At 45.8% G+C, this 21,529-nt stretch overlaps 1 protein-coding gene across 1 annotated transcript; it reads right to left on the bottom strand.

The window, feature by feature from the left end:
* Positions 1–5,061: 5,061 nt before the first annotated feature.
* MEP1A (meprin A subunit alpha) lies at positions 5,062–20,188 on the bottom strand. The gene is made up of 14 exons (XM_064508326.1): positions 20,078–20,188; positions 19,968–19,992; positions 19,816–19,872; positions 18,912–18,952; positions 18,723–18,801; positions 18,307–18,424; positions 17,143–17,318; positions 13,500–13,721; positions 12,353–12,502; positions 9,285–9,500; positions 7,920–8,378; positions 6,503–6,676; positions 5,680–5,887; positions 5,062–5,305 (listed from the first exon to the last, which is right to left on the bottom strand). Exons 1-14 carry the CDS (start codon positions 20,144–20,146, stop codon positions 5,158–5,160), a joined length of 2,142 nt encoding a protein of 713 aa, XP_064364396.1. The 5' UTR covers positions 20,147–20,188; the 3' UTR covers positions 5,062–5,157.
* Between the last annotated feature and the right edge of the window lie 1,341 nt (positions 20,189–21,529).

Here is a 21,529-nt window from a genome sequence, read left to right as displayed (position 1 = left end):
GCCCCCAGCTGTGGCCAGGCCTGCCCTGGGCAGGGAGAGCGGAGGCTGGAGGCAGGCTGTGGGGCAGGAGAGGGAGGGTGCCCTTGCTGCAGGTGCTGCTGGAGGGCAGAGCGGGTAAAAGCAGGGGGCCTCTGCCTGCTCGTCTCTGCCAGCGTCACAGGCAGCAGGGCAAGCAGAGGCTGAAGCGGGGCGGAAGCCTCCCGCAGGCAGGCCGGCCCTGGCCAGGCCGCTGAGCTGCCCGCCAAAGCGGGGCCCGTGCACACTGCGCCAGGGATGGGCCCTGCCGCGGGCTCAGGCCTGTCCCTGTGCGGGCAGTGCTTGGGGCAGTGGTAAGGCCGACTCCTACCTGGGGCCCGAGGCTATCCAGGACAGCCGTGGAGGCCACCGTCAGGAGCAGCATGAGGAGGTTGCAGGCCGAGGGGAAGCTGGGCAGGCACAGGAGCAAAAAGCTCAGTGCCACGAGCCCGCACGCGGTCCTCAGGCTCTGAGGCTCCATGCCGCCGAAGGGAGCGCGCCTCACGTGTGCAGTCCTGTTTCAAGAGTGCAAGGCAAAACACAGCAGCCAGCTCTTAGCAGCGGTGCCCCGCCAGCCCCCCAGCCCCGGCCAGCCCAAGGGAGGTCAGCAGGAGGCCAAGTGCTGCTGAGCAAGTGCCTTCCAGCGCGGGTCCACCAACCTCCCAGTGCCTGCCCCCCCTTCTCCGCTCTTGGGCTCACCCTTTGCACGCTGCTCCGCGCCGCTAGATTGACAGCGTCAATCCACCCCCAGGAGAAGAGCCCAAGGCCGCCAAGAGAGCACTTCTGGAAGAAGAAGGGCACAGTGGGCTCCCTCGCTCTGCCTTGCCTGGTTGCCCGCTGCGGGGGCTGCTTTCACCGCTGTTCCCCTGGGACACCCTGTCCTCAGCACCAAGCGCGCACAATCGTTGCCGGACATTGCTGGGCCTTGCTGAGGGGCTGTTTCCGCGATTGTGGCACTTGGAAGGGGACATGTGGAGGGAGGGGGCGTCCAGTCGCAGGCTGCAACCCAGCTGGCTGCCCAAGGATGGCGCCTGCAGGGGTTTTGGGGTGCGGAGGAGGCCGACAGAGCCAGGCCGATGGCCCCGAGAGGAGGAGAGCCTGGGGGGAGACCAAAGGAGGCAGCTCTTACCCGGCCGCCTTGCTGCTTCGTCCCGGCTCAATGCCACACTCTTCACCTGCTCACTCGCTCGCTGGCTCACAGGCAAAGTGACACCGGAGGCTGCCCCAGCCCCGCCTCCACAAAGAGCAGGGCTTGTGATGCGATGGCGACATCACTTCAGGACCCCCCGCCGGGCTGAGCTGTCCCTTGTGTCACCCAAGCACTGAGCACTGTCAGCACTGCAAGGGCAAGCCCAGGACAGCTGCGGCCAGCAGAAAGCCCGCCAAAACCGCAGCCCCGTCCCTGGCAAGCCCCTAGGAAGGCGGTGGCCTTTGCGTGGCAGTGCCAGACTCCTGTGTCCTGGCCACGCAGGCGAGCGCAGCAGTGCCGTCTGCCCGCACGCTTAGGCCAGTGCCAGCGCCCAGCACGCTCCCTGATGGCTGCGACGGGAGCGGGCCCTTTGGCCGGTGGTGCCAGGAGGGCTGGACAGGCAGCAGCCTGCGCAAGGCCTGCGTGGGAGGGCTGGGGAAGTGGCCGGGGTGTGTCACAGGGACCCTCTCAGAAATGCCTGACTCAGGGCTGGTGCCTTCCTGAAGGCCCCACACGGGGCTGCAGCTGCCTGGTGCCCAGGGGGCCCCTGTGCCTGTGCCCTGGCAGCCGCCATGCTGCCCGCTCTGCACGCAGCTGTGACCACACAGGCTCTGTGGCGGCTGCCAACTCAGCTCCTGCAGGGCCAGGCTCTGCCCCTCGGCCCGCCGCGATGCCGCAGCCCAGCTGGGCACGGGAGGCTGCAGGCCAAGGAGCCCAGCCCCAAGCCATGGGCGGCAGGGAGCAGCTCTGGGCCAGGGCAGAGGGCAGTTTGGCTGCCATGGCATCTTCAAGCGAGTTGAGAGTGGCCTCCCAACGCCCGTGGCCAGCTGCCTGCTGGCGCGGGGGGGCATGCCCTCAGGTGCCATGGACCTCTGTGTGTGTGTGCAGGTGGCTTAAGCGTTGCCTAACCTTCTGCTGGTGTCCTGAGGGCAAGTGTTCCTTGGTGCAGCCTTTCGCAGTGGTCTGGGGAGCCTGGCACTGCTGCAGGGCAGTCTTGGGAGGAAAGGCCGAGGGGAAGAAGGCCCCGAGAAGCCGGTCCTTTGCCAGGGCCTTTGTCCCCAGGCACCTCGCCCATGCAGCTGCGGGCCCCGCTATTTCCGAGCCCACCGCTAGGCCCGGTGTCCCTCCGCGAGCCGAGCTGAAGCCAGTGGCCAGCTGCCACAGACAAGAGTCAGGATGGGAAGAAGCAGCTGGCGTGAGATGAGCGCTGGCTTGAGAGGCTTCCAGTGAGGCTGGGAGTGAGGGGCAGGCAGGGCAGATGCTTGCGGCAGGAGCTTGCCATGCCTCGCTGTGCCCAAGGCTGGGGGTGCAGGGCCCCAGCCCAGACAAGCCTGCCTGTGCTCAGCGGGAGGGTGGCAGCAAGGCGGCAGCATGTGCCCTCTGCCGGGCCTGCTGCTGCCAGCCCCACGCCCAAGAGCCACAGCAGAGCCAGAGGCGACAAGCCAAGGAAGGAGAAGCAGGCAGCAACCTGGGCGGAGGCTGAGGGAAGCTGAAGGAAGGGAGAGCGGGAGGCCCAGCAGCAGCCGGTGCCAGCCGACGGCTCTCAAGGCCAGAGCAGATGTCTGCACCAAGGAGATGCCATCGGCAGTGAAGAGCAAGGCCAGGGCTCCTGGGAGCTGCCACTGTGGCTGCTGGTCCTCTGTTGGGAGCACCAGTGCGGCTGGCCAGGTGCCCTGGACGCCCGCCGTTGGGGTGTTTGTGGGGCTGCGGGGAGGAGATGGAGGGAGAGTGAGCTTGTGGCAGGAATGAGCGAGAGCAGGTGCCCTGCACTTGCTTCAGGTTGAGTTTTGTGAAGGACTGTCAGCCTGCTCTTCCCAAAGCTCTCCCCCTCAGTTGTGGGACAGCAGTTTCCTGCACGCTTTCCAGCACCTTCCCGGAGCTGAAGGACACTTGTCCGTGATGCTGGGGAGTGAGCGGCAGCTGCTGCTGCTGTGCTCTGCAGCTGCGCGTGGGTGCCCAGCCCCTGGGTGCTTGGTGAAGCTGGCTCCTCTGGCCTGGGGCAGCTCTTCCCCTTTGCTGTCTTGCTCAGCGTGCAGCAGCACCTCCGAAGGCCCTGCCAGAGCCCTCTCAGCAGCACGGTGCAGCCCAGCCCAGCACTGCACGCGGAGCCAAGCAGAGGCTGCAGGAGAGCTCTGCAGCCCCGGGCTACATTTGGCAGGAGGGAGTGTGTGCTGGTGGTAGCGGGGCAGCGTGGGCGTCGTGGGTGGGAGAAAGCCCAGGGCATGAAGATACATGCTTTGCCAACAGACGTAAACTTACAGTGTCCGAGTACATGTATTTTTTTGCAGTGAGTTATGCCATCTTGCAATTATACCTTTGATTTTCTTCGTGTTTGGTGCACCGGCCCTTGGAGTCAGGGTATGTATAAGAACATCACTGTGAAAGCAAGGAGACCATTTTCCAGCTCTTGCCAAAGAACCAAGTGGGCATATCTAGTCCTTGGTCTTCGTTCAGCCCAATTACCAGATTTCACTTCCATTTCAGACAGAGCAATTTCCATTTCCACACCGTTATATTCATAGCCATCCTGCCTTCCTGCCCATGCTCCTCGCCAAAACACAGGGAAACTTTGGTGCACTTGGGTGAGCTTCTCTCTGGCTTACGCCTGTGCTCATTGCTGCATGTCTTCATTGGCCCGTATTCTCTTTTCATGAATACGGCTGAAAAAAGGCTCACTGCTGTTTGTTTTCCCTTCCTTTGCAAAGCCAGACTCGGTTTGGCTTCTGACAAGTCTCTTCCTGCTTCCATGTCTTTAGCACTAAGAAAGAGCTTTCTCAGCTGGTTAAATCTTTCTTTCTATTCCTGATTGCTCTTCTCTTATGTTTCTGCTAAGCCACTTAATGCCTTTATGCCCTTTGCCCGTTGTTGCAATGTCTCGTTTTGTTGTTGAAACTCTTTCCTGTCACCTTTTCAATTGCTGCACTAGCCAAAGCAGATTTGGCACCATCCCTTCACTCCAGAGGTGGTAAAGACAGTGCCTGCACTTGTGCTAGAACAAGTAACAAGGTGATTTCCCCTGCAGCTTGGGCTGAAGCTTACTGCCCTCAGCTAAGAGGCAGTCACAATTTTGAGCAGGCTTCTAGCCTGTTGCCATGAAACTCTGCCAGCCCAAACTCCAGCGAGCAACTGTTCCCAGTGCAGGGGTGGAGTGGGCAGAGGCCTCTTCTGATGAATGTGTCCCACCACTGGAAGCCCCCGCCGCCCTGTGTTTTCCTCACAGCCCGAATCCTTGAGATGTCCTTGTGATCTTATCTTGTCCTTGTCTCTCTCAGTGATGGCACTGTCTGGCACAGACCCCTGATACCTGCTGCTGGCTGAGGGTAAAGTAATTCCAGGGTAGGGGCAGCTTGCTGACCAGCACCACCAAATTATGGGCAGGAGAGGACTTCACTGGGACTTGCCTGGATGCTTTCATGTGATGTCCCTCTGCATGGGAGCTTTGTATAGCATTAAGAGGGGAAGGGGTCTGGAGAGAAGAGAAATGAAGGGCGGCGGGGTACTTGAGGGCAGACATGCTTGCATGTGATGGCAACTGCTCTCATCAATCTTGCAGATGAGAAAGGAGCAGCAACGTGGCTTCGTTCATGTTTCTCTCTCTCGCACATTAACTACCAAGCAGGGCCTGCAATTTTATTCATCTTCATGGGATTTTTTGTCATTCGTTATATAACCCTGGGCAATTTTTGAGCTGGAAAACTTTTGTGGGGGACTCCCCTGGCTGGAGCAGCTTGCAGAAGGTAAATGGATCTGCAACTCTCCTTTGCCCATGGTCAGGTCCAGCCAGATAATCGGGCATGTTAAGGCAGAAACTGTTAAAAGATGATTTGTTTTGCTTTCCACATTCATATGCTGACTGCTCTTTTACAAGTTGTACTTTAATATTTTTCACTGCAAACTGATGTCTTCTGGACTCTTGAAAAATACAGGGCTGAGATTTATCCCCCTACAGCTCTTTATCTTCTACTCATCATGGAAATGAGGACGATGGTTAAGACAATGGTTCCAGCAATTCCACCAACTGTCAGTCCCAGGATGTTTCCATGGACCTGCATTGACTGACATCTCTCACCCGTAAAGAAGAAGGCTTGTCCTGATGGGCACCTGCAAAAATAAACCACAGAGAGTGGTTTAGTGGCTAGTGGATAGAGCCAGTGTAGCAGGGCTTGTGTCCTACCCTATAGGCCCACCTACAAGTCCCACACGCGCTGTTCTGCATGGGCAGTTCCCATTAGAGAGGTTCCCATCACAGCATCCCCACCTGGTGGGGTTGGAGGCTATTTACATCCCCTGGAAAGCACCACAGAGAGGGTTTTCTGGGGGCTGCTAGTTCAAAAACAGTGAGGTGTTTTGTTCCTGCTCTTGCCTGAAAACTGAGTGGCCCCAATCTTCTTGGGGGAATTGTAGCTCTGAATACTTATTGCTTGTGTTACTGAGTTCAGAAGAAAATCGAGGCTGACGGGAGAGGTCAGTGGTACCTGCAGCTTGCTTTCCCTTTCGTATTCACACAGACTCCATCATTGTGGCAAGGATTTGGGTTACACGGGTCTTGCAGATACGGAAGCCAGTCTTGAACAGGCTCAATATCCTGGGCTGCTCTCTTCCGACGTTCTAGAATGAGGCTTTCCGTGACGGAAGATTGTGCAGACTGAACAGGGACTTCAGTGTTATTGAGGTAAATTATATCTTTTGAAGAAGGAAAGAGGAGAGAAAGACATCAGATAACAGTGAGTGATATTATTGTATGCAGTATTCTTTGTGCCAGAGGGTCGCAGGCTGCTCTGTGGACTGGAGGATCCTCCTTGTCCATAAGCCCCTTAGAGGGCTCTTGCTGTGCCACAGGAAGTGATGCGTATTTACAGCAGAGGATAGGAAATAATACTGCATTTATGGTATCTACTTAGGTAAATCAGAAGAATTCACTGCTTTGGAAAAGTGTGCTAAGTGTGGCTGCTCTCTTTGGAAAGAGACACAATGGAAAAGGCTTTTGAATGTGTTTACATGCCTCGAAATGGAGGTAGCTACTGGTTAGGGTGCTTGAAGGTGTCTAAGGAGTTAACCTTCAAGAAATCATTGCCATTTAGATTCCTCTGAACTCACAAACACATCAGTCAATATTGCCCACCTGAAATTAAAGCAAACAAATCCTTTTAAAAGTTCTTCCTGTTAGAAGAGAAGAGCGCTTAGAGACTGGAGACCACAGTTATTTGAGTGAGCATGTGAAAAGAGAGAGATAGGAAAGAGACAGAAAAGAGATGATCCAGTTGTTTTTGTAAGGAGAAGCTAGAGAAGAGTCTTTACCATGAAATTCTGCAAAAATAATCAAATCATCATTTTTCAGGAAGCTTCTCCTTCTCAGCTGGCTGTGGGATATGAAGTTATTCCAGCCCAAGTTCACACTTCTATAGCAATTGCAGGAGGCATCAAACGTTCCAACAATAGATGGTCTGTTCCATATTGAGGTTGTGTTAGCATCTGCAAAGAGAGTAGGGGTGAGAAATAAGCACCATAAAATCTTCCAGTCTGGAAGTATGACGTGACTTTTACCCCAGGTTAAACAGGCTTTATACTGCAAAATCCCGTTCAGGGCTCAGATGCCCAAACAAGTCACAGAGCACTGACAAACTATGGGTGCCAGCAGGTGCTTAGCAATGGTCTCCATGAGGACTCTTAGCCCATGTGAAGGCTTTTAAGTTCCACAGCTCTCCTTTCACTGAAGGCTAAACTAACTCAAATTACTTTAGCTGTTGTCACCAACTAAGAGCACCCTCCTGCATAAGGACACCCCCTCAGCATGGCTGAGTGCTCACATTCAGCTTTTAAGCATGGGTAGTTTAGAGTCTGATGGGTTTTGTTCATTGCTATGGTTCTATTAAAAAAAATCATACCTGGAATCTAAAACTTCCTACTGAAAAGGCATGTAGCCATGTTGCACTGGAAAAAGTAAAGAGGGATGGAAAGTCATCACTAGTATTTTATTCTGCAGCAAATTCCAGATTGTGCTTTTCTTCTTTCCTTGAATTACCACATCCATCGGGAATCCTAGGCCTGGACATAGAACAATGGTGCTACATGCGATATAAGTCTGGAGCTGCAAGATAGTCCCTGTCTAAAGGAGTTTGTAACCTGCAGTCTACAGCCAACAAAGTGAGAGAAGTTTCAAATGCTGCAGACTGATCTCCCAGGTGTTGGCAGGTATTTTGCTCCTTGAATACAGCTACAGTCTGAACCCAATGCTTTCAGACTATGTATATTCAAGTTAACTGAGCCCCCAAAATGTAGTTTTAACTTAATTAGTGTTGGATTAGCACTGGAATGCAGCACCCTGCTGATGTTGCACTATCATGTGCTAACATACCACCCATCATGTTGGGCACTAAGATGAAAGAGCTTGGAAACTAGGAAATATATTCTCAAACTGCAGATAGAATGGGATTTGGCAACTCGTTGACACAGGAGAACTGTGTCAAACTCAGATAGTCAAACTCAGATATCCCACGGATTCTTCATAATAACAACAACAACCCTCCATGGGACACTTTTCACATCAGATGGCCTTTAATAGGCAGGAATTCTGAGTCATACACAGGGAAAGGGCCCAAATCAGGAAATGTAGATGCAGTTACCTGACTTTGAATCCTACACTCAGTCCTGTGGCTCAGACTCCTTAGCTTTCATTTTCACTATTTTTTTCCATTTTCATGCAAACACCACTTACTTGAGAGAACCTGGCTGCTGCTTGTGGTGAAGCTTCTACTTGAGGACATCCTTTTCAAGATGTCAGGATCCTGGTCCAGCACTGTGAGGGTAGCCTGGCGGTTCAGAGCTGGCCACTCCAGAACACCATCATTCTCTCCACTGCACAAGTGAAAGGCAATTCGAGTGTAGCCACTGGTTGTTGAGTGGGGATACAAACTTATGCCATAGCCGTAACCCTCAGGGCTATAAAACCGAGGGCTATGAATAACACTGCTCGATGTGTTTTCAAGGACTTGGCTGAAATTCCGAATGACCCACACAGCCATGGGACAGGGTGTTTCTGCAAGGGTCACGTCATCAATAGCAATCCCACCAGATGAAGAGCTGGGGTTGCCCTTTAGTCCTTGGAAGAGGTATCGGAACTTCTTTTGAGCATTGAGGGTTACATGGGCAATTTTCCAGTTGTAGTCATTATCCGCTTTGGTAAAAGAAAAGCAAAATTTTGCCATCAGCATGATTGGTGATATTATGAAGCAGCTTATTCCTAGCCATCCATCCATCCAAGCTGCATTTGTAGACAACTGGTTTTCTCATAGAGCCCTGAAGGCTAGAGATCTTAAGTTGCTATTATGATTACAATATACTCACATTACAAGACATTATCATCTAAATGCCTTGGACACATTGTATTAGGAAGTATGCAGACATTAGTGAATGACAGTCTCTAATTCAAAGGGCAAGATGCTAAAGACCAAATCATAACAAGCAGATGAGAGTAAGTATCCCAGGATGTTGGAATCAAGTGTCACCACCAGTTTTTCATGAACTTATCCTTCTTCCATGAAATTCCAGCAGCTCAATATAGGCAGGTTATCATGTATCGTGCGTTTTGACAGCATTAAATGCATAGTCCTGTGGTAGCTGGATTTGTCCTGCGTAGCAACATCACCCAAAAGTGGGAACTCACATTTCCATAATTAAATGTATTTTTTTATTTCTGGCTATGTAAAAAATCAGCCTGGCCTTCTTATTGACTAATGTGAGCACAGGCATTTACATGGCAGCAAGTCAGAGTCAGATCATACTATAGACAGTGGAAACCTAGACTGATAAAACTCCAGCAGAGTTTGAGGTCCTATTCCTTAAGTGCAATATAATATTATCAGGAGAGTTGTGACTTCTGCTGTGGACCACCTGAATTGCACTATTACAAGCCACAGTTTCACTGACACATACACTTCTGCAATACCAAAATCATTAGCTGGATTGCAAAATACACTTCTGGTAGGATAGAGAAAACCTTTTGAATTCTGAGCCGATTCCTAGACTCAGTCAACCTTTCCTCCCCCAGTATTTTGTATATTCCTTGTATTTCCAGAATTACCTTCAAAGGTTTGCATTTTCCTCATCTTGCGAACATTTCCAGTGCCATCATCCTCTTTAACCCAGACGACCAGCTTGTCAGAAAGGCTTCCTGTGATCCTATAGAAGAACTGGAGGCACTGCTGAGTTCTCTTTGGATAAAGGATTCGAGACTCTAGGACTGCCACCTCATCTGCCTCGCCAGAGCTGGTGTCAAAGTACATGAAATAGCCAGCATCTGGGAGGAAAGTGTAGAGTATCAGTGTCTCTTCCCAGCTTTCCTGCTAGCTGCATAGTATAAACCTATCATTTCAACTCCACTCTTTCAGTAGGCCTAAATGTAGTAATTGACATAAACAGCAGAAGGAAACAGTATATGTTAACCAGTCAAGACAGAACAAGGTAAGAATATGACTAGTAGTTTAGCATATATATGTATGTAACTTATTGCAGCCTCCTTATTTCAATTTTGTGCCAGTTGGTTTAGCTGGAAGTTAGGTGCCTCAGAAATGTCAAAGGTGTGAGACAGAGATGATATAGGGCCTTCCACATGAAGGTTGAAGAAAACAACCTAACTGCAAGTGACTAGTAGATATAATTATCACTTCATTTACATGGAAGATAAGGTGATATGTTCACATGCTATTACCTTATAAAGAATAAGATAATTTTGTATCAGATGAAGATAATAAAAAAGGGTTGAGCACTAAACTAGCACTCTCCTGACCTTGAACATGGAGAAGCTCCTTTTTACAGCTTGTCTAAATACTTTTCAAAACTTAGCTCCTCAGTTTGGGGATATTGGATAAGAATTTTTGCCACTGTAATTTAATTCCCCACTAACATTCTCTGACGTGATCTTTATTTTAGATTTGAAATATCTACCTTTATCCTTATATTTACCTTTGTTTTCATTTGACATTCACAAATTAACCATTTACAAACATTTCTTATCTTGGTATCACACGACCTTGTCACATCTTATCTGTATTGCATTGCTCTATAGTTATTATAGTCTATGATTACACTATTTAGTGAAATTCTTTTAGCTATCATGTGAAAGCCTCCTCTTCTTGGAGAAGGTTCCTTGGACTCTCATGGTTGCAGCTAGCATCTGGTGTGTCATCAGTCAAACCTGCAGCCCACGATCACAGTACAGCCACCCGTATGGCCAGTGGAGCGCTCAGAGCTATTCTGTGTTTCATGTTCCCTCTACCCAGGCGTGGGGAGTATTATCTGTTGCCTCCCACCTGACAGCAATGCTTTAAACACTTACTCTATGGAAACTTTATCAAGGGTGCCTAGTTACTTTATACACACACAAGGCAAGGCACTTCACTGTTAAGCAAGTAGGATCTAAGATTACTATTGCTGCAAGTGGGAGACAGGGCTGTGAGCCTTATTCAGGTGCCTAACTTTGTTGTTGAGCGTATTATGGTATCAAAGCCTCGGAGGAACTAGTCTTAATCTCTTTTTTGTTAACAAAGAGAAACAATAACAAAGGCAACATTAAGCACCTATGGCAGACAGTCAGGATCTGTTCTTTGGGGACTTCGGCAAGGACATACAGGGATCAAATCAAAAGTCTGGCTGCTGGGTCCTCCCTCTGACTATTAAGCTGTACTTTCCCTCCCTCAGGTAGGCCAGGAAAAAGTAAAAAACACTGTATTGGCGACTGTTTGAGCGAAATATGGTTCATCTGTGTTAGAAACCTAAAATTAGCCCCTACCTGAGATAGCTGCAAAAGCAATTCTCCAAAAGTACCTAAATTCCTGATGCAGTTAATGAGCCTTTGAAGACCTTCAAAAGAAGCGGCACTCCCTAACCTGGCAATTCATTTAGGCACTCTGGAGATCCTCAAAGGCACCTACCTCTCTCCATTAACTCTTCAGGGAACATAGTTACTTATTTTATGCTAACTGATTCACTCGATGCTAAAGCATAAGTGCAAGTGCTTATTTTAGACAGGTTCATACCCAGTAGTATCAAACAACTCAACTGAACTCTTTTTCAGTAACAATTATATAATGCAAAAAAAAAAAAAAAAAAAAAAGGTGAAAGAAGGAAAAATATTAGAGGAACATTAGAAGAATGTTCTTATAGAAGATGTCAAATGCTTTTCTTGAGTTATTTTGCATTCTCACACCTGATCAATAACTACTAGCATTATGAGAGATTAAGGCTCTGTTCTTCTTTCCAGTGTCTGGTTCAACATAAGGGGAACAGACTGTCTTCCTGATGACAAGTCAAATTCTTCCCTCATCAAAGAATAAAAAAGCACAACTGAATGTGCTTTGGGCCATGATTCTTGCATTCTATACTTAGGCAAATTTTTCTACCAAAGTTTCTTGAAGTCTGTAATAGTTTCTGCTGACTAAATAATGACAAATCATGCCCTTGCTTAATCTTTACTCTCACTTGTAAACTAGCAACCTGCAACTGTGACTGGTGCTGACTCGACCCTTTTTGAGATTCTCTTCCTTTGAAAAATGTCAAATTAACATTTTAAAAGAGCATTATCATGAAATGTGACTTTCTTCTACCTCCAGAGCATGTACTTCTCAAGTTTAACTTATTGTTCACTTTGCAACTGCAACATTTATCAGTGGTTTTTGAGTGCTCTTTCATTCTTATCATGTGGCAGCATAACTCTTACTCAGACTTTGAAAGTCGCAGTAAATCCTCTTCCATATTTAAAAGGACTAGTTTAAGATGGTTCTTTTTTCCCTTTTATACTGCTGGTCTGGAGAACATTCTACTATGTTCAAAAAGCTTAATGATAACACTAAAGAGATCATAAACTCAGTCTTACAGTGCCAAGACATGTGAAAAGGAAAGAGGCTTTTTGCTTAACTAGAAACATTGCAGCTAAGGTATCTGCTGGGCGGTCTCCTGAATGTAGTCATTTAATCTTCTGTTTTTAGAGTAGCCAGTGCTGGCATTTCTCAAGGGTTGACTACAATGAGAACATCTTTAACAACTTCTCTAAAACTTCCTTTAAACCGAACAGCCCAGCACAGACATGCACAAGTGACCATTACCCCAGCTAACCGTTTTTCTATGGATAAGTGTTCTGTTACTTGGTTTTACCTTGACAACGCCCAGAAAGTGTGTGGTCTTCTTGCCCTGTAGCACTGCTCTGTTGATGGACCCAGTCTAGGTCATCTGTGGCGCCTTGAATCATGCCACAGATATTTTCAAGCTCAAAAGCACACTGGTCCAAAAGAGTATGAGTTGAAGCTGAAATAAACGCATACATGGTTACCTCCAAAGAAGGATCTCATTTAAAACAAAATTTGGATATTTCTGCTCTGATGTGAGTTTTTGTTTATATTGATATAGATATCATGTACAGAAGACCTGATCACAGCAGATGTGAGTCCTAAGACAAGGATTCAAGAGAAGAAAAGGTTAATTCCCGGAGGGATTCCCTGCATAAAGATACCAAGATGCCACCACATTGCAGAAGCTTAGCAAACTCACATGTGTCAGCTGAAACAGAGTGACTGCTGGTGGCTGTCTCTGTGCCTGCTTGTAAGTCTTGGAGACACAGTCTCTTTGTGAACAGTGGTGTTGATTAAAGATGTTATCATCCCATTCCTGTATTTAACTGCTGGAGGTTATCAGTCTCCAAGGCTCACCTGGCTGCCTGGATTCAGGAGCATGGTTTAACCCACTTCAGGCAAAGTCTGTCCAGTTAGCTTAGGTCAGTTCAGCTAAGTTTGCCTGCAAGTGGATGTTCCTGTTGGCAGAGCTGTGGGGACAATAATTTCTTGCTAAGAAGTACAGGTGGTGATAACATCTTTAACCAGCTGAGCAACCAGTTTAGACTTAGCTCATACCAGCTGGAAAATTATGCATCTGGTCTAAATTTCAGTAAAAGAGAACAAAGCACAATTGCGTTTACCACACAGCAGAGGCACAGAGAAACTGCCCACAAACCAGCAGAACACAACTGCATGTCTGAGCCCCTAGGAGCAACATGGAAGAGAAGATGGGAATGAACTGACTTTCATTGACTAATTGGACTGTTACAAAAGTAGTGACAGTTAGCAGAGCTAAAGAGATGGACAAGGAAGAAATGAACAGTCTGAGTCTCTGTACCACAGGCCCACTTCAGTACTGCCTCAAGAGCACCCGAGAAGAATTTTCTTGTTTTTAGAGACTTAAGGGAGGTAAGAGGAAGGCTAAAGTGTAAACATAGGAAACAGTTTGCCGTACTTAGATTATGACTTACTGCAGTTATACATGCGATTGAGTCTTTCCAGGTCAATGGCACTGAAGTCTAGACGTTGTCCAATGATGTTATCAAAAGCTGGTATCTTCGCTGTGATTGTGGGGATGCTATCGTTTTTGTTAAATGAAAATGGTCCATAGTGCATTACTGATTCATAGTCATAAGGGGTGTTCAGGTCAGTGATGTAGCTGTCATCGTACTTCAGAAAGTTGTGTTCCATGCCTGCAAAAAGAACAGAAAAGTGTTCATTCTTAGAGTAATCAGAAAACAAATGGATTTAGCAAGGTCTCTTGGATACAATTCTCTGAGGTAGAATTGATATACCAAAAAGCAATTGCTTTCTGATAAAGGGTTCAAATTCTATGTGACTTGTTTATAAGGTAATTTGGACAACAAAGCATCTTTAGATTGCAGTTTCCTGCCCCCGTGTGAGTTCTGTAGGTTGAAAATCAAATATAAGCCAGCCATAAAGACCTGCGATATACTGGAGGTCAGACTAGATTGTCTAATGGTCCCTGGTAAGCATCCTGAAGGAATAAATTTAAACATGAATATGCTCCATTCCAGATTCTGTGGACATTGATGCAAATGTTTCCCAGGATATTAGATCCCATAGCAACAAGGAGGAGCCCTTCACTCATTGAGGGGGCAGGAACGGCAGTTCTGGAGTGCCCCCAGCCTCTGCTGTCCTTCAGTGCAAACAGCATGGTATGAATGTGTAAAAGCAATGAGTTTTTTACCCTGGATTGATGGCATTGCTACAGCTACACCCATTTGCATGTTTTTGTTTTATTAACCTGAAAATTTTTCTGAGGAGTCTTATGGAAACACATTTCTTGGTGAAATTATTTCTTCTAAGAGAAAAGGTTCTTTTTTCACTGTGGAAGTATCCTCTAGGGCAGAGGGAGGGATTCACACACTTCAGTGTGGAAGTAAAGGGAGATTCCCAGTATTGCCATAGATAATATTTCCAGAATATTTGGGTTCATTCTCTCTCCAAGAAGAAACAGCACATGACTGTACTCAGTGGATAATTACAGCTTCTCTGTGTACAACCACCCTTCCCTTCCGAAGCTCTATACTGGGCACAAAGGTCTTCAGTCCAAGGCTGGAGATTATAAAAGGGCTTGGGGGTTATTTTCTTGGAGATACCTGAACTGAATCTTTTATCAAAAAGGGTGAGAAGCTTGCTAATCAAGTACTATTGCTTTTTATAGCTGGGAATAAAATCTTGGCAGAACACAGTCTTGTGTAATAATGCTGTTTTTTAAGATCCTTATCAAGCAAAGAGTAACTTTTAGATGTTTTTAAAAGAAATAAACCCTTCAGTGAGGAGGCTTTTCATAGGCTTTCCTGTGTGTTCTCTCTGAAGTCTAATAAGCTTATTAGCTTTTCTGTCAGCAGGAACATGAATAAGAGATCTTTTTTTCTAACCAGCCAGCTATTTGCACTGAAGTTTATAGAAATGTGTTACGGTCAAAACTGTTACCATGCTATTACATTTGGGTTTTCAGGTCATTCATGGGGGAACAGATGGACAAACAGACACATACACACCAGCCTTATTTCCCTTTAGAGGAGCAGGTATTATTTCAGGACAAGGTAAAAAAACCACAAAACCAGGCTGAAGGGCATTGCCCAAGTGAAGGATTGATAAGCTGTGTTCTTGAGCTTTGTGCCTTCCTCTGTAGTATACAGTAAATCTAGTCTATGCTGACTCAAACACGGTGGAATTCATTTGGCCAAGAGTGACTCATCTCATGCTAACACAGTCATCTATGCTTAGACACACAGTTCATAGGCAGACACATAGAGGTAGACATCTATGTTGAGACGTATTAGTCTGCAAGCTGAATCCTAAACCAAAAGCCACAAGAAACAAATTCTGCCCATTGGCTGAATCCAATGCAAACTAGATCATCAAATTAACCTTCCTGTTCCACCTCCAATCTTTTAATTCTTTCAGATAGCTTCAGTTGAAGCTTTCTACCTAATGTGTTTTCCTCACTGGAAAATAGGATTATGTATTATGGATAGAAACCTACAGAAGGTAAGAATTAACTGTAATGATATCAGACTAACCCCAGGACTTACTACATTCAGAATAATGTTACACTAAGGTGCATAATCTGTATCATTCTTCTGATGTTTCATTTTTGTGGGTCCTGAATACACCACAGATAAAGTGAGAGCATCCAACAAGATATTTTTGAAAATAAAGAAAAAACATACCTGCACGGAGAATTGGCACTGTTTTGTTGAGCTTTTCAATAGCTCTGAACAACATGAAGTTTATAATAATCCATTAAAAGACTCTTGGTTTCAGAGATGGTTACTTACAATGCACAGCCTAATGGGTCCCAAAAGTCAGGCTCTAGATATTATCATCACCACCATCATCATCATCACCATGATTCAAGTTGAGACCAAGTTTATAATAAGGTGAATTGATTTTAGTTCTTTTTATAACAATAAAAATTATGGTCTGAAAAACCATCAACATCCATATCCCATCTACTGCTCAGCCACCCCCAAAAATAATGCAGTTACAGGGCAGAGGCAAGTATGAGTTCACACTGCCATACAGCTTGGAGCAATACAAAATAACAGATACTGCACTTAGAGGTCAGGAGAGAGAGCTTGTACAGCAGTTCTTATCTATCCAAGTGAGAACATAGAGCTCTCTGGATCCTGTTCATTTCTGATGCCTATTTTGCATGTATTTTACACTTATTTGTAAAGATGGCAAGTGCATAACCCTGAAGACCAAAATGATCTGTTTGTCCACATGGACTACAAGCAACGGCAGGGCAATTTAGTTGCACTGGCATCACAATGCACCGCTACTGCAAGCAGGAGAAGAATTAACACTTGGTGCCTTTGCTAGCATGCCTTTAAGAATTTGTTATAGACTACCATTCACTCTTTTTCAAATATGTTATCATTAAATAGTAAGGGAGAGAGACTTCAGAGGAGACAGAAGAAGAAACTACCTATGGACCAGGAGGACTATAGGGAGTTTGCTGAAACTCAGAAAGCTACCAAATCTGATGAAACTAAGGACCTGCAGAGACACAGTGGGCAGGGGAGGGTGGGAAAGAACCCTATTTTATGCATCCCATCTGATCTAGCCTCTTTGAAGCTTCTTTATGTACAAAGTGAATCTTTCCAGTTTCTGGAAGACCTGAGTCTCTGAGTATAAAACCCTTTCAGACTTTGAGAGGACCTTACATTAAAGAAGAGGGTGTGGCAGAGCCACCTTAAAACTCAGGACAAGTTGAGGGTCCCACCACACCATCCCAGATCATATTTCACATTACATAGCAAAAGAGGAAACAGTCTCTTACAGAGGGAAAATGTTTTGTTGAAAATCAGAGAGTAGACCAGTCCTGTAGCCAAGGGGCAAAAAAGTATCCTGACTTCCAAGGAGGGCTGCTCTCTTCTGGCCTTAGATTGTTCCTTATCTTCCACTAGAGAAACTGTATGGAAACCATGCTTCATCTACAGATTGATTTACAGGGGGTCTCAGGTGTGGCCCCATGTCACTAAATTCACATCTTTAAGGAGACTTTAAAAACTAGGGGGGAAGAAAGATACTGTCAGTCTGCACTTCATAAACTTTTGCTTGAAGTTCAAAACCAACCTGTAAGAATTTCGTCCCACCAGACTGTCACATAATCATCCCGGTCCATCCTTGACTGCTCGTGGTAAAATCCCAAAGCATGCAGGACCTCATGTTCCACAACTGCTTTATGGTCACACCCTGCCCCAATAGAGAGGTTCTGTCCAGTCTGCTGGTCTCCCACCATGGACCAACACCTGAGAAAGAGATTTCATTGCCTATTAAGTATTCTTTTCTGCATTTAAGGTCTCAATCTGCTTACAGGATTATATCAATAATCCAAGTAATATCAAAAGATTTAAATACAAAGCAAGTATATGCATTATTATTAAAGTGTTGACCAAGTGCCTTGATGATCTGCAGAATGAAGGCAGCCTAAGCCCTGAAAAGTTACTCACTATCACGTGAATGAGGCCAGCATGTTACATAACCTCCATGTTAGACAAGGTCACCCCTGATTTTTGAGATCTGCAGTTTTGTCCTATATCAGCTGCCTTTTTGCCAAGAAACATGGCAAGAAACATAGCGCATAGATAGAAAAAGCAAACTCATCAAGGGAAACTGAGCTTTCTTTCAAACACTTGGGCTAGAGAAGAGATCACCAGTAGCTGGAAGGATTTAGCATTACTTGGTCCTTTTTAAGAGCAACTATACAGTATATTGGCCTGGGGTGAGAAAATGTATCTTCTTGTGTAAGGATCCAGCCCCCTGTCCACAGCTCAGCAGATGCCAAGCATGCTGAGGAGGAAAGGAGCTCCTTGGGCAGTTCACTGGGGACTTCTTGATATAGCCCAGGAGCAAGTTCAGAAAATATACATAGAGGTGGTTTCACACACCGGTAAAATGGAAACATCCCCAGGTAGGAAAGTGGCAGCTGCTGAAGAGAACCCAGGAATGGCTGGGATTCACCTCATCAAAGAGGAGCCATCTAAATGTTAGATGTCCATTCCAGGTTGATTATCTCAGCATCCTTTGTGGTCAGCAGAGGGAGGTAGCTGCTTCTAAACTATGCGTCTAAGAAAATGAGATGAATTGTTCTCTTGGTGGCCTCTTTCTCTTCACTGACTATAAATGGAGCTTCGACAACAAGCCTAGACTAAACCTTCCGACTGTGGAAATCAGATGAGATGAATTCCAAACTGATTCTGCAGAGCAAAACTAAACAGGAACTGCTATAACCCTTACCCGCTTCCTTTTATGAAGAATATGTAGGAACTCTCTCCTTCATATGGCTTGAAATCAATGCAAGACTTCAGACGGAACATTTCAAATGCTTCAAGAATGACTGCTTTGGCATTCAGATCTGGAAAACGTATTTCAGGAACGCATTTTTAACATACTGCAGATCACTCACCCCGGATAAGTGAAAAATAGACACAGATATACATGTGGGACCAAAAGAAAAGTGATTGAGTTTGATTAAATTATATGCTTTTTTAATAGGTGTAGGAGAAAAATTTGGTTTTCAGGTAAAGGAGCAGTGTGTTTATTAGTGAATTTTAATGTGGGAGAGCCGTTCTGAAAAAGACAAATTTTTTCTTATAGTGACTCCAGTGCAAACAGGGTTTGGACTTAAAATCTGAATAAAGTGTCTGCATTACCTAGGTTATCACCCAGAATATAGGGAACAGGGAACTTCCATCTGTACATCTCATCTCTAAGGGCGTTTCGCTGATTTTGCTGAAAAGAGAATTAACACCTGATGATGCTGCTGTTGTAGAAAGATGGGCTGATTTGTACTGAAAATACAATTAGGACAAATAATAGCTACAACATTTTGCATTACTTACCTGGAACAAGATATCCCCCTGAAAGAGGTCCAGTCCAGCAGCTGAAAGGCAGTTTAGTGAAAGATAATTGAAATGAAGTATCAAATATATTTTAATTCATAAAGCATATTGAACCTATTTATGAAGTGTACAAGTTTTACGTCCTCAGGCATTTACAGAGAATAGAGAAGGATCAGCCTCTATTTACACTGGCCTCAAAGTGACAGCAGCTTCTACTCAATATTAACTACTCAGCAATGGCTGCACTGCGGGTGGCAGAAATCTGGTGGCCTGTGTGATAACCCCTTGCTTGTTACCAGCCAGTGGCAACAGTGACATGATGAAGCAATACTCTAGAGAACTTAGCAATTTGTAGCAATGCATCAGGAAGCAATATTGTGTAGTACAGCAACGAAGGTAGAAAGGTAGAAATTTGCATTACAGGGCATAAAAAATCAGAGAAAGAAGGTACAGTGTGTTGTGTCTTTTGATTACCTTACTGCTTATATAGAAGCTCAACAAAACATTTAAGCTATTGTCCACTTTGTGCAACTCTATAAAAACCATCTATAAAGATGGGGGAAAGGCTAGCGGTACTCCAAAGCCTTTCCTATTGATACAGCATGTTACATCTTCAAGCGAAAGACATCTACATCTGTCATTTATATAGAGTTACAATCTGACCCTCAGTTTCATCCAAGCCTTGAAGTGCCTTGAAGCCTAGGATAATTTCAACAGTCTATTCAAAACAGCCTGAGGAAGATAATTTGGAGCCCGCTTCATTTTATCTGTTTATTTCTCTTGTTACCACGGTCTTCTCTTCCTGACCATCAGTCACCCACCTCTTCTTTACAATGCTGAAGCTTCAGCATTCTGCCTACAGCTTTCTCAGAGGGACTGCATGATAATTTAGACATGAACTCACCTAAGTTTATGTCTGGAATGTCTTTGATTATCATCTCAGCAGAATCAGCATCTTGTGCTGTAAGAGAGACAAAACATAATGCACTCAGATGTGGTGGTACACAGCAAGCAAAAGAAAATGCATCAGTACTCAAAACAGTTCAGAGTCCTTACCAGCTTCACTGGAGAGATGCTCGACCTGAAAAAGAGTAAAATACGTCCAGTATAAGGTACAATATGTCTCTGGAATGAGAGGGAACTGTAGAAACCAGGTTTCTACTTACAGAGATTGGAGTAGCATAAGCATAACATAATAGGAGAGCTAGGCAGGGCAGGAAGCTGGTGGAGCCCATTTTTGCGATGGAAAAACAAACTGGTCCCTTTCATCTCTTGCAATTTATATGGCATGCCACTGAGCTTTTCACAGAACATCAGCCAACCAGCTCTGAGCTTTCCATCTTTGTAGCATTATTAAAATAGCAAGGTTTCCCCGCTAAATGACACGTGATGGCATTGTTATTATCATTTACCTAAGTCCACTTTAAAGGAATGTTACAGAGGGGAATGTGATAACTTCTGATCTTCAGTCCACACGGTGAAAGGCCAGGCCAGACTTCATGTAAGAAGATCTCAACATGGTCCAGAGTTGCTGTGTTCCCTATCTGTCAGCACTATGGTCTTGACTGCACAGGCTCTAACACGTGTGCTTAAGCACAGTTATTCTGGGTTTATTGGAACTACAGTGATACCAGAATTTGGCCCATTGCTGTTTTCAATTAATAATTAACATCACATTATAAAACTTAGAGATAAGAGAGATGTAACTATGAACTCTCTGGCAGTGGTTTCCCAAAGCTGGTTCCATCCTAGGACTGATGCCCCAGTACATGACATGTCACCCCTGCCCTCCAGAGATGGTCACATACACCAGTAGCTCCTTGACCATTCAGCTTGATGCCCCTTTCTTTTCTTGAGAGTTTCGGAGAGGATTTAGACCTTACAGGTACGAAAGAGAAAGTAACCCCACTCTTCATCATGCTACCCTGCAAACTTGAAAGATTGAAAATTGTTGTTCCGCGGTTTGCTGTCTTCTTTTTGAGGGGACATAGGTCAGGGAGGGCTCATGGGCTAACTGAGACCTGAGATCTGAACCAGCAGGAGAAAATGTTATTGAGGCACATGTTATAAACCAACAAGGTGAACCTGGTCTGTCGGACCCACCATCCCCCCACTACAGGGGATCTTTTCAATAGTGACATCGTTCCCTTCAGATAACTCACACGTTTTAAAAATATTGTCCTGAAGGTGATATGAAATTGGTTAGTTTCCTGGTCCATCCACTTTCTTCCTTGCTCTGTTTTAGTCCCCTAGTTCTTCACTTGCTAGTTAACTCTTCTATTTCACCTGAGAGTCAACCGGCAATTTCCCCCACCTATACAGATGATGTTTATAAAGTTTTACAAAGTGGACAATAACGTAAATGTTTTGTTGAGCCCAGCCATGCCTAAAGGTGAGTTGGGCAGGAGCTCTGGCAATAAAGAAGAGTAAATGGGCTTGACTGGCAGTCAATCTCAAACGCTTCTGAATCAACTGGACACTCTCCAGTGCCACCTCAGGGACTACAAAACCTATGGTCTGCATGGGGTGGGATTGCACAATAGTGCAATTCTCCTTCCTGTCATGATCATACAGTCTCCTTCTGTGGACAACTCCCACCACCTAGAAAGGGCTAGAAA

This window comes from Dromaius novaehollandiae, chromosome 3 (genome assembly GCF_036370855.1).
Source record: "Dromaius novaehollandiae isolate bDroNov1 chromosome 3, bDroNov1.hap1, whole genome shotgun sequence".
Classification (NCBI taxonomy): Eukaryota; Metazoa; Chordata; class Aves; order Casuariiformes; family Dromaiidae; genus Dromaius; species Dromaius novaehollandiae.
This window is presented reverse-complemented; position numbering and strand designations above follow the sequence as displayed.